The 13,028-nt window shown below is 42.7% G+C and overlaps 1 protein-coding gene across 2 annotated transcripts in view; it reads right to left on the bottom strand.

Annotated features, from left to right (window-relative positions):
- Positions 1 to 7,647: 7,647 nt before the first annotated feature.
- Positions 7,648 to 13,028, bottom strand: part of CD96 (CD96 molecule) — a 28,692-nt gene continuing 23,311 nt past the window's right edge. The window contains exons 12-15 of one of the 2 annotated variants that reach the window (XM_071803653.1): positions 11,709 to 11,789; positions 10,990 to 11,079; positions 9,711 to 9,834; positions 7,648 to 8,642 (exon numbers count right to left, since the gene is read on the bottom strand). In XM_071803653.1, the coding sequence (XP_071659754.1) occupies positions 8,534 to 8,642; positions 9,711 to 9,834; positions 10,990 to 11,079; positions 11,709 to 11,789 (404 nt within the window). In that variant the 3' untranslated portion in view covers positions 7,648 to 8,533. The remainder of the gene's footprint in view (positions 8,643 to 9,710; positions 9,835 to 10,989; positions 11,080 to 11,708; positions 11,790 to 13,028) is intronic. The other variant, XM_071803654.1, reaches the window with a different exon arrangement.

Here is a 13,028-nt window from a genome sequence, read left to right as displayed (position 1 = left end):
ATGGTTTCACAATGTTGGCTGGTTAGTAAGTTTATTAGCTAAGAGTGATTTATGCACCGCACCTGACAAGAATCAACACCACAGCAGAAGATTTAAGGAGCAAGATAGGGCAGCCTAAACAGCAATTCCTTGTCCCTGAGAGTCTCACATTCTGTCTTCCACTGCATTTAGCTGTTGGGTAAAGCATTTTGTCCAAACCAGTTTCTGGATTTGCTGTGATACACAAACTAGATCCTCTAAGATGTATTTTTTTGCTCCCTTGTGTTATTACATATATTTAAAGGATAATGCTTTGTGAGCAAGTTCTCTTAACTGCTCCTTACAAATATGTACAAATACTATTTCCATATTCTTCACACAGGGCATACAGACAACCAGGTATACAACACTGAGGTCTACTCCATCATACGCTAGTAAAAAAAATCCAAACATTGCTCTGAAAGATAATTTTTCACTGTCAGATTACTGAAGGTGGAATACTAAATGCCAAGGATATATATTTCAGAAGCCCTCAGTTTTGTCTGTGAGGAAGTATTTTTTAAATAAACAGGTATTTTTCAGTTGACATATTAAAGTTTACACATTATTCACAGAATGCTTCCATTAATATACAGTAAAGCTGCTATAATTGAACTAGATAAAGTATACATAAACTTGATGTATCTGTAAATATATATGTCAACTATTTAGTGCTGGAGTTAGGTTATGGTTGGACTCGATGATCCTGAGTGTCTCTTCCAACCAAAATGATTCTGTGATTCTATGTATTTTCACCTAACACAACCAGAATCTATCTCCTTCCATGAATCTGCATTTTCCTTTTCAAGGAAGCAAACAAAGACACCTTGCATTTAAAGCTTTGATACTGGACAATCTTAAAAACAATGCAATTTCCTTAATAGGTTTTCATAAAGCACTCCTGACCAGGGACTCATCATGCTCAAGGAGGAACATGGAGGGCAGGTTTGGTGTGCATCCAGCTGTCCGGAAGCCCTGCTTCCCCTTGCCATTTAGACCACCTGGTACACTTGCCTCTGATGTAGGAGAGAATCAGCCACGCTATTCAAAGCCATACCTGTGGGATCATAAACATTTTCTCGTGCAATTAAACTTACGGCATCAATCAAAAGATGCATTGTTACGTGGGAGCTGCAGTCTGTATCCCTGCAAGTTTATCTCCTTTAAATGACTACTTTATGTTCCTTCACTCTCTTTCTCACATTCCCACCATCACAGCTTGGGACCACCCATCAAACAGCATGTGTGAACTCCTTAAATACATTTGGCAGCCGTGGCTCTTTCAAAGTGTAGCTTTCCAGGATGGGAAAGCTTTGCAGTACAGGGGTAGCCATTTCACTGAGGCTGTTATGTTCTCAAGGACATCTTTGTGTCTTGTGGGCAGTACTTCACTGCGGTCAGTGTAACTGTAAACATTGAAGCTGTAGTCCAGAGCCAAAACGATTCAGGCTGAGTGCTGACACGATACTTCCAGTGTCCTTGCCAGGCCCCATCCTGCTTTTCCTATCTTTCAAATGACATAAAGAAGATGGAGTGTGTATGACAGACAGCAGAATCTGAAGGGGAACAGGCAGAGTGCGTTCTGGTGTGGAAGAAGGAGTCTAATTACCTCTACCGTGAAAGCAGGTCTTAGCAGTTCTCTGCCATCAGATCAGCTAGAAAAGAGGGGATCTAAAGCTAGAAGGGGGCGGGTCTCAAACGTGCTCCCTTCACAGTCTCCCAAAGTCTCTGACCCTTTACCATTGCTTTTGAATAGAACCAGAGTGCGTGACAGTATTGGGGTGCTGCATCACTACCACAGCACAGCGACTTTCTCACTGGTTCACAACTAGTATCAGCATCCCCACTCTACAATGTGCAGCATGAGTATATGCTGGCTCTTGTAGTTAAGATGGTTTTGAGACCTCCAAGCTGCAAAGTATGTTTAGACTGTGCGGGAAGCCGGCAGCTCAAAATCAGAATGCCGAGGGAAAGAGGAGGTGCTTCCATTCAGCACTGCAGGGTGAGATTCCAGCTGGGAACATCAGATGTGATGCACAGATACTTGCTGGCAGTAACCACTAGCAGAACTTCCTTATGGTCCAAAAATCCTCCCTATGCTTTTCTAGAGAAGAAGAGCACTTAGTTGCCTGTTCCCTTTCCCAAAACCTAAACTTCTTTCCACCTCCACAAAACTCTGTAATCCTGTTCTGTATCCCCGCAATGATGAACGTTAATTGCAACGTCCAGAGGGAACAAATGTGCATTAATAATACAATTTTATTTTCCACAGACTAAACCCACAAATTATCTAGGGTCTTGTCACTCGAGACCATTCAAATGTTCCACTTCAAGCATGTGTTTAAGTGGCTGTAGAAATGAATACTTAAGCAGGCAGGAAAAACCTCATCCTATAGACAATTTTTTAAATTCTGCATCAAGGTCAGTAGGTATTTTTCCGCATTGCTGGAGCATTCACATATGAATCACAACAGTGAGGATGGCCTGACTAAAACTTTACTATCCACTTTTCCCAGAGATTATATAGCCGTATGTATGCCTTATGTGGACTTACTGAAAGGGCTCATATATTCCTTTGTGCTTTGGTGCAGAGTACAAGCCGATGTCACAGGCAGCCCAGACAATCTTGATGCTCCCGTCCCATTCCCACACCCCTAACCCTCCTGTTTTCAAATACACAGTTAAAAGATGAGCTGTGTGGATCAGGCTAGTGCTATTTAAATGCTAAGAGACATAGGGTTTTCACTGTTAGACAATGCTAAACACAAATGTGTTTACTTAGTTTTTAACATGCAGCCCTTGGACTGCAGAATACACAGCCAGAACAACAAACTTTTCAAAGTGCTTTAAAGCAACTGAAAACAAGTTGATAACAGCAAGTGCTACAGCAAGCTTAATCTCTTTCTCCTTACTAAGTTAAACACCAAGATAACACGTCCCATTATTCAACAGGGCACATTGCTACTGTTAAAAAGCTTTGAGTTAATGTTTTCAAAATCTTCCATTTCAGTCAAAGATCTGCTGTGCCATGTAAATTCCAAATCCTTATGTGTAATTTATCAGCAGACAATAGATCAAATAAGTTATTCAAACAGCTTCTGTGTCATCTGCACATTTTAAAGGTCACTTTGCTACTGATGAGAAGAAAGCTGCAGGATTCACTCTCACAGAGAGAAGCTAATTGCTCAACATTTCATGTAAGTATACTCAGATTCTTCCAAGCTGTTCATTACCATTTTTACCCTGACTGCAATGGAATTATTTAACATTTAAAACCACCAGACACACTCAATCACCAAGCTCTGCAGACATCACTGCATTTGAAACACTGCTGCTTCAAGTGCGGTAGACCAAATAGTGGTGTTCATGTCCCATTTTATGTCGGGTCAGGAAAACACCGTGACTATCACAGCACTTTTTGCATTTCCTAAGTTCATTGCAGATACTTAGCTGCCCATCATGTCATATACTCTTGGTAATATTGACTTCCCCACTTTCTCTGCCCACAGCTCATAGCGCCAGCGTCAGTTCATATCAATGTATTACCTGCTTCTCTCCCTTGCTTTTACTTGCCTCTTTAAGCCAAGCACTGGCATCTGTGAGTCGCTTGTTTGACAATACCGAGCTATTCAATACTTAATTTACACCACATGAGGGTGTTTCAAGCTGTGTAGGATGCTAGAGCTAATTTGGAAGTCCTCCTGTTTGGAAAGGAACCAAGAGGCAAACAGACACCTTTTTATTTTTTTCCCCACTGATTAAAAATCTTATTGGGGCAACCTGGTACAGGAGACTTTGAAAGGAAAGAGACGTAACATCACATGCTAGGAAACAGATGGAAGAGAAGTTTTAAAGACATAATCCGATGTTCCCTGAAATCAAATAATCCTTGCTGGGGCCTTTCCTGAGCTTTGTCTTGTCCTTAAGGAACCATTTTAAATATAATATGATTTCATATTATTGCCATTAAAATCTCCTCAGACAGGATTAAGTAATCATTATCCCCCTGCAGAGCTTTTTAGAAGCTTTCCATTGGCTTACTGCTCAAAGTTAATTGCAGAGTCAGGAAGAATTATCTGCTAACATAAACAATAAATGAAACAAAATTTCTGCTTCATATAGTGCTTCTTCTGGAATTAAAGTGTATGCAGATCTTTCTAATGTTTGCCTGCTCTGATAAGTGATGACTTTAAATCTAGCAAAGACTATGTAAGGTAACTAATACCCTGTTCTGGTTACCAAATATAATTTCGGTGCCCAGCTTTTTAAAACACACATGTACGTGAAAATGAAGCCGGAGCACTTCACAAGGCTTTCAACACAGCTGCAATGAGGCAAACATCTCCGTAAACGAGAAAACTCTGGGTCCATGTGAAGATGGGCTGTTTCCCCAGGAAATCCCAGGCAGCAAAGCCTATTATCAGCAACTCTTAACTAATGAATCGGGTCTTGGGATCCCCAGGCAGCCTGTGCTCTCCCACAGCCAGCTTCTGTGATGGCCAGAGCATGCTGCGCAAACTATAGGGGTGCTTCTTGAATAAAGAAACCGTGCTTAATTAATTTACAGGACGGAAAGGTACCTTGTATAAAAAGCTACTGCAATACTGTGTAAGAAAAAAAAAAGCAAGGCAAAAGGTAATGAAACGAAGAAATAAACTTAACAGCAGAGTCAGTTATACAGTTGAGCAGCATTCTTCATTTTATCAGTGCTGGGGAACACTGGGGATCATCCTCCATAAGTGCTCCAAAGACTGGATGTTCTTGTGTTGCTTATATTCACATAATTACTACATATGCATTACAATTTTTTGAAAATTTTGACGTATGATACATCTATACTAAGAAATAACTGATGATATTAGTTATAATTGTTTAGTTTCTTACTTACATGTATTAATTATTAGTTAAATACAAACTAAGCACTCTGCTTCTAAACAATGTATCACTTAATCTTCTCTCTTCCTCTTGTCATGGAGAAGGATCTAAAACTCAAAAAATATCCCCTCATTTTGCAGGTGGTCAGAAAGTATTTATCTCATGCCAATTGGTTAGTGATGGGTGTGTCTTTTATAACTTAATCACAGTATACATGAATTTGGCAGCTTCTCTTCAGTAATTCTGGATACAGGTAGAGGCTTGCCAGGACCAGGGCATCCTCACAGCTGTCCCCTGTGTGTCAGAGAGGTGGAAACCAGGCAGCGGCTGAGGCGGCCCACCTGCCCTATGCACCCCAGGGGCTCTGGGCTGGCAGCTCTTTCCATGCCCCCGGTTGCAGGGCCCAGCAGCACCAGGACACGACTGCAGTAACACAAACTGCAGAGGGCTGGTAAAGGTCACTCCCTCCACTGAATTTCCCAGGCCTGCCACTGACTTCACCAGGCATGTTCATGACTGAAAACAAATACAAATTTCTTGCTTCTATCCGTGAGCAAATGAAAGCCACTTGTAAGCAAAAAGACCTTGCTGCTTAGCTTTCCAGTGTGTTGCTTTCACAACTGCATAATGCACGTGTTAAAGACCATATTCAGCAAACCCAGGTAATGTCACAGCATTACATTTGTGTTATACGTGACCTCAGATTCTGACTCAAGTCTGCTTTACAGGTTTCAACATGCCATGGAGTTGCATTTAGCGATGCTTCAAGCCTCTTTTAAAAAATCTTTTCTGTTTCTACGCAGCAAGCTTTGAACACCTTACTCTTACAGAAAGGCTTTTATGTGACACTCACATACTCATCTTCAGGCATCTGATAACTTAGACTTCCATCTGGGCCAAATTCTTACAGGGTTACTGGAATCCAAGTCCAAGCTCAATGATTTAAGCCACATACTGGGGAACCTCATGCTAAAAATAATGGCTTGAAGGGTTAGTGTTTTTTGTTTGTTTTTGTTTTGTTTTGGGGTGTGTTGTTTGTTTGTTTTTGTTTTGTGGGTTTTTTGTTGTTGTTGGTTATGTTTTGTTTTCTTTTGTTGCTGGTTTTGTGTGGTGGTTGGTTTGGTTTTCACTTTAAATTAAAGCAGGGAGGAGTCGATTTCAAACCTAATCACAATTCTTGAGTCACTGTATGTTACATGCCTGTCCTGGTGAGGACCAAATGAAGTCAAACAGAAAAACTATTCTACACTCAATTTGGCTGAAAAAAAATGGAAAGAGGCTGGCAGGCAGGAATTTTCTCTCTCTCTGCCCGGGTACCATATGGGCATGCCCAGCGGCCATCGACTCATATTCCCTCCCTGGAGCTGGCAGGGGCGGTGAGGAATCCTCCCGTCACCCCCGGTCTGCCAGGGGCCGGCAGGATCCGCCGCCCCACTCCGGCACCCTCTCTGCGCTGGCTCCGGCCGGGTCCCCTCAGGCCGGGCCGGGCGGGAACGGGCCCTGCTCGCCGCCGGCTGCGGTGCTGCGGCGCCACCTGCTGGTCAGTGGCGGGAGGTACCCGCCGGTGCTTCCCCAGCGTAGGGGGTGCGAGGAAGACCCGTCTGTCCCCCCTGGCTCCTCAGCCAGTCGCCTGGAGATTTCTTTTCGCTGCTGATCCGGGTTTATGGAAGCAGCAGCGTCCTTCCGGGATGGATGGGTCAGGGACCGGGACACCGCTGCCGGTAGCTCGCTCCTGGCAGCCTGGATCCCTCAGCAGGGAGCGGTGGGAATCACGACAAGCCTGAGCGCTTCTCAAGGTGCCCTGCAAAACCTCAGTGTCAGAGGGGACATCACTCACAAGAAGCAAGCAAGCGGCTTAAAATATCAGAGAAGATAAAATAATACATCTTTGACAAGTATGCTACAGACAGTCATTCTCAGTTAATGACAAGGAAGAGAGTCCTTTCTCTCTACATCCCTTGGAATACGGCTATCCAGCTGTTTTCTATTATTTTTTTTTTCTTTAAGAACAAAATCTGCCTTCTTTTGCAGTGACTGATGGTATGATAAAAGTCAAACTACTTCACTTCTACAAACCCACACAGACAAGAAGTGCTCAAATTAATATTGAGCCTTCTGTGCAGGCAAAACCTGCACAGTTTCATAAGGAGGAGAGTATATTCTGTTTAGCACAGATATTGTCTTAGTGACTGGTTTAGAACTGCCTGTGCTATAATGTAAACAACACAACAAAATACTTTTAAAATGTCTGTGAGATTATTCTTTCCAGTAAGTGATTCATTCATCCAAAGTCCCGGGAAATGCAGTGCTCTGAACCCTGATACTCATCGACCAGCACTTAGCAGTAAATAAGACAAATCCCACTCCTAAATCAGAATATCAATTTTAAGCTTGACATAATTGAATTTTAGTTGATTTACATTAATTATAGAAATACCATTGTGGTAAAGATATGTTTTCAACTAAGCTTGGAGGGACAGTTTCTTGGCTGCCAAAAAGCATTGTTCCTGCTGTATCTCTCATGCCTTGCATTAGTGATCACCCAGCTGCTGACCTGGCTGAGAACTGTGCAGTGGCTTAAGCTGATCCCACCCCTAGCACAGTCGTTAAATCATTGGTGTCAGTGCAAGGAAACAGGCAGCCTGGGCAGGATAGGGGTGAGTCTGGACCATCCCTTCTGCAGGTTTAAGCCACCTGGGAAACTACACCTGAGGTCCTGAAGAATGTGAAGGTAGCAAATGCCAGACACTCATTAAGAACAAAGGAGAAGAAAACTATGATATTCCTTTTTTTCTTCACATGTACCTTAAATATAATTTCAGAAAAGCACACACAAAAGTAATTATTGTTTCAAAGGCACAGTAATTCCAAATGGACTGGCATTTTCTGGTACCCTTGCAGTCCTTATTCACTTCATGGTCTTTGGTCCATAGGTGGCTTGTACATGAGTCCGAAGCTGACTCTTTCTTCTGCCTTCACCAATGGCAACAGTCTTCTTTGTGAGCACTTCCACTGTGCCCTTTCATCTCACCAACTCCTTCCTGCAGTCCTGGCCGCAACCCGATGATGACAGATGCAGACTATTTTCTTTCTGCATAAGGTGCATATTATTTTTGTTTGGTTTCACAGTGATAAGAAATTATATATTGGATCATACTAGTCAATACTTGCAGAGGAAAAAAATAACAATTCTAAGAATGGCTTGTGTAGGTATCAAAAAGCTTGTGTTACGCTAATGATTCACATGTAATCGTAGTGTCCATACGGCAGAGCTGTTGTCTCTATACACTTAGAAAAACAAAAAGCTTCAACACTCTTCAGGCAGGCTGGCAGAATGATGCGTTAATCTGCTCCCATTAACAAGACAGCAAATTCCCAGTTGATCACCCAATTCAAATTAAGCACATGTAATCTCTCTGTGACACTCACAGTGGTGTTAACTTAATGCATACATAGAGATAGACAGAATGAAGTGAGTTAAGTGTCCTCAGGAGCTCTCATCTTCCAACATTAATGTCATTTAGGCACTCTGAATTTTAATATGGGTCATTAACACCAAACTCCTGTAATTACTGTTTTAAAGACAGAGCCTTTTAGCTGTGTCAGTCTTCTGTGCACTACACAAGGGGTGTAGGTGATGTTATAGGTTCTCCAGTTCGTGGCAGGATGGGGAAGTCCCATCAGACTCCACCATAGAAGTGTACTTTATCGGAGGTGGTGGTGGCTTGAAAGACGGAGGTCTGTTCATACTGAAACAGAAGAGAAAAAAACATGCTATCACACAAAAGCTGTATAAAAGACTGTTATAAAACATTCACAGGAGGAGATAGATGGACACTAAATCATTATAAGAGCACCTGACATTTGCTCTTTCATACTGCAACTTTCCTGTTTCTATTCTGCAGCTCTAGTGCACCTCCTGGTATTCATTTGGCTTTCCCAGCTCCCACCTCACAATTTTACTTTATTCGTGCTTTAAAAGAACAGATCATGGTCCTGGTGAGTGATTCAAAACTCTTGCAGAGATCATTTGCTCACTCTAGTCTCTGAAGGTATATTTAGAGGGTCATATCTTTTTTTTTTTTGGTCACTTTATAGGCCAACATAAAGAAAGGCCCCATCCCAAATCAGTGTAAAAAATCAATCCCATTTTTACCTTCAATATAGAAGATTTGTAGTCATGTTTCAAAAAGGCTTTCTAGAACTGCAAATGATTCATTGTCACAATGATTTTTCAAACATTTTGGTTATGTTAGTAAGATAAAAAATAACTGGCTCTTAGATACTGCTTTCATCAGTAGATCATCAGGTGCTTTGGTAGGGAATTAAACTTTGGCAATAATTACAAACTCAATGCTTCTTTGACCGGGATTAAGTTTCAGGTAGCCTACTTTCACATATATTATTCACAACTCAAAGAGTGTTGCCCTAGAAGTACGATTTCATTAAAACATGTCCTCAAGTAACCATGCAAAATGAGAGAGCAAAAGCAGCTGGCAGGGAGGCTAATAGAAGTGGGGGGCTCTGGGGAAAAAAAATTGACTTGTATTCTTCCCTCACACCCTGAAGCTGCACCTTGGCTCTTTTTTTAAAGTTTATTTTATAGAGAACCCGTAGAACAGATAGAAGGACTGAGAACACTCCATATTTCGTACTGCTGTATGATAAAAATGGTATTAGCAATCCATGTGCTTAAAGGCCTTGTGCACTACAGATAGACTCAATGAAAATGTGTAAATCCAGACAGCTGGGTTACAGTTTGTGCTGTCCTATGTGCCACCACTCCCACCCCTGTGGTTCCCCTCCTTAGTACTTACATCTCTTTCTGGTACCGACACCATTTCCTGATGCCTAAAGCTATTAGAAAGCTGCAGAAGAGGAGCAGGACAGCCACCACTGTTGGCCAGGGGAAGTGACTGGATTTCGTGTTCTTCATGCCGCCTGGAAGGGACACACGAGACAGAGCTCAGCCAGATGTCCACAGGGGAGGAGGGAAATCTGGGCTTGCTGCCTGTGGCTCACTGCTCCTGACTGGGCACAGTGCTGGTGACAACGCAGCCCCAAATCGACGCCCAACTGCCGGGTTCCCAAGCTGAGGATCCCAAACTCTGAGCATTACAGCTCTGTTTCATGGACTTAACCCACTTTTGTTCTGACTGGGTTTGTGGGCTAATTTCAGCCAACCATCAGTTCACATGAGGAGATTATTTGGGCACAGCCCCACAAACGTTTAATCCAAAACCCATCGGTTTTCTTTGTTCCCCCATGAGCTTCTCTGAGAAGAGGAAGCATGTCCTGTTGCAGCTGAGCACATCTGCCCACCCCAGCACTCCTTCACATCAGCTTATTTTTCACACTGCTGACACCAAACCCTGTCAAAACATCTGGCCAAGGGTGCAGCCGCCTTTTGAGGTGGGGTCTCATTGGCAGTGCAGAATACCCACCTCACTCTGGCTGCCTCTCCCCACCAGAGTGCTGGGATCCCCCTGTTGCCCCCTTCTGCACAGCCACCTTTGGGGTGCTGATGGCTGAAAGAGGTGCCCTCAGGGTCCTGGTTATGGGGAGGAAAGAGAGGAGGAGCACAGTCCTCCTCCCGCGGCTGCTGAGGGTGCAGCATTGGGCTGGGTTTCAGAGAGGGCTGGAGCACGAAAGTCAGTGGGCGATGCCACTTCGCTGTCACCTCCTGTGTGCTGGCATCATGACAGATTGCAAGATTGGTCATACTGGTACGTCACCCAGCCTGGGTTTGAGCCACAGTAGCAGCCAGTGCCACAGCCAGGTGCCAAGTCCACCACACTGCACGAGCTGTGAGTGGCACCTGGGGCATGGGAGTGTGACTGGCCAAATTTTGCTGCTGGAAGAAAAGATGCACTGGGGCATTGCTTGTGGATGAAGAAAGAAGGCAGGAATGCCAAAAGCCTGTGACAACCTGCGATACAGGGACCCAGCAGCCATGACTCTCCTTTTCATATCTTTTCCCTTTTTTGAACTCCCCTGCTCAAATGTACGTGATGCTCCAGGTTTCGTGCTTCTCTGCTTTTCTTGCTTACTGCAGCAGCATGCTGAAAGAAGAGGATTTGTTTGGTAATGTCTCACCAGTACTATTAAGCAGACTGCTGGTAGTAAAGAAATCTTTCTCTCCGGTAACTGAAATTGGCTGGTCTGTGATGCTGAAGGACAAGTTACCTAAAAAGATATGGGCACAAAACATTTTTAGTAACTTGTTTGTTTGGTTTGGTTTGGATTTTGTTTTTCATTTTCTTGTAATGAAAGTTGTGTTTTGAAGCCAGCTATTCACCCTGCTGAAGACTGGTAATCAAATTCCAGAATCAGAGTGTCAAAATTCGCTTGCCAAGATGTTTACATTTTTGACCTACAACATGACAAAAAATGTGCTTTTATCAAATTAAAGACTATTAGAAGAAAGAAAGACTGTTAGAAAATACTTATTAAGCTGTTCCAGCAGGCCAGCATTGAGCTGCACAGCAGTCTGGGAGAATGATAAGCTTTTTCTCTCTTTGATGGTAATGAAAAAGCTAAAGATATTAAGTGGCTTAGTGGCAACACAAAGAATCTGCTTCTGCCGTGACTGAGTGAAACCTCAGTCTCCTCTGTCAAGTACTGTGTCTGAACCACAAAAATCATCTTTCATCTGTTTGTAGGAAGATATTTTGCCTTTCCTAATACAGCTAAGCTACCTACATTTAAGATCAGTGCTGCCTAAGGATACATTCCTGTTTGCATCTTACAAAATAATAGCTAAAATATGCAACTAGACAATGGCACAGTGTTTCCAGAGCTGCCACGACACTTACGATGCACCAGGGTTGTATTCTCAGGGGAGCGCGTGGCATTCCTGAGGCTTTGAGGGGATTCAGTGGTGGAATTGCTCAAATCTGTACAAAAAGAAATAATATCCTTCAATTATCTCACATGCCTGTACATGACTGCTTCATTAGACTCAACTGTGTCTATTTTATTCCCTTCACTTTTCTCTGATGCAAACAACAAATGAAATAGCTGAGATACCTGAAAGTCTCTAGTATAATTGCTGATTTCAAAATCTGAGAAAAACAATCCATTGTTTAAATGATGTAAATGGGTAACTGGACAGACCCAGGAAAACTTCTTTCTCGTGAGATGCTGCTTCTGATTGAAACTGACCACACAGGCATGTGTGTGTATAAAAATAAATATCTGTATGTATTAAGAAGTTTTATCAAAATCAGTCCAATTTTAGGGCACTCTAAAAATTCACTGAGAGTTTTGGACATTAATTCAATTCAGTTCTCATTTTCTCCTTGTTTATTGGGTGTTTAATTTTATCTGGATAAGCATGGGTAAATATGACATTTTAAAAAGTTATATTAAAAAAAAAAGGCATACGCTTGGAGATCTCATAACACTGTGCTCTATACAGCATGCTGACAAGCATTGCTTTTTATCTGTATAATAGCTTGTGTTAGAGCATCAGAGGATTGAACTGGTAATGGTAACCCCTGTTGTACGAGGCTGGTGGTGCTGGGAGGTCACAGGGACAGGGGCTAGTAGGCTGGTAGGCCTCAGAGGCCTCATCTGCTCTGAGATTGCCCTCAATTACATCCATGTGCCTGAAGACCCTCAAAGTCCTCAGCTGGTGGGCAGGAGGGCATGGCAGTAGGGAAGGCATGTGCAACGCATGGTACCTCCCACAGATTGCAGCGTAATTCAGCACAGTTTCAGCAAAAATCAAAACCAGCAAGCCACGCCAGAGCAGGATTGTGAAGCATTAGAAGTTGCCACAAGGTTTTGGTCTAATTGCGTGGTTGTGTGCTCTATGCTGCCAAAAAATATATTCAGAAAATGGAAAGCAGCTGCTGCATTTGCACTTCAGCTAGAAGACGGCTGTCATACAAATGCAAAAGTGCATTGACAGGCTCTGCCTGTTCTGAAAGCACAAAGACAAACCAAGATGTTAGAAAAGAAAGTAACTCCTAGCTTTCTCCTGCAGAGCAGAGATTTTCTAAAGGGAAAGATTTGTGAAAAAATGTCCTCCCCTAGGGTCTTTTTTTTATTGATTTATTGATCTTTAATGAGGCTACCTTTGGATGTTCTATTAGCTAGCCTTTATTGCCCCATATTATCTCATGACTTCA

The sequence above is a fragment of the Patagioenas fasciata genome, chromosome 1 (genome assembly GCF_037038585.1).
Source record: "Patagioenas fasciata isolate bPatFas1 chromosome 1, bPatFas1.hap1, whole genome shotgun sequence".
Lineage (NCBI taxonomy): Eukaryota > Metazoa > Chordata > Aves > Columbiformes > Columbidae > Patagioenas > Patagioenas fasciata.
This window is presented reverse-complemented; position numbering and strand designations above follow the sequence as displayed.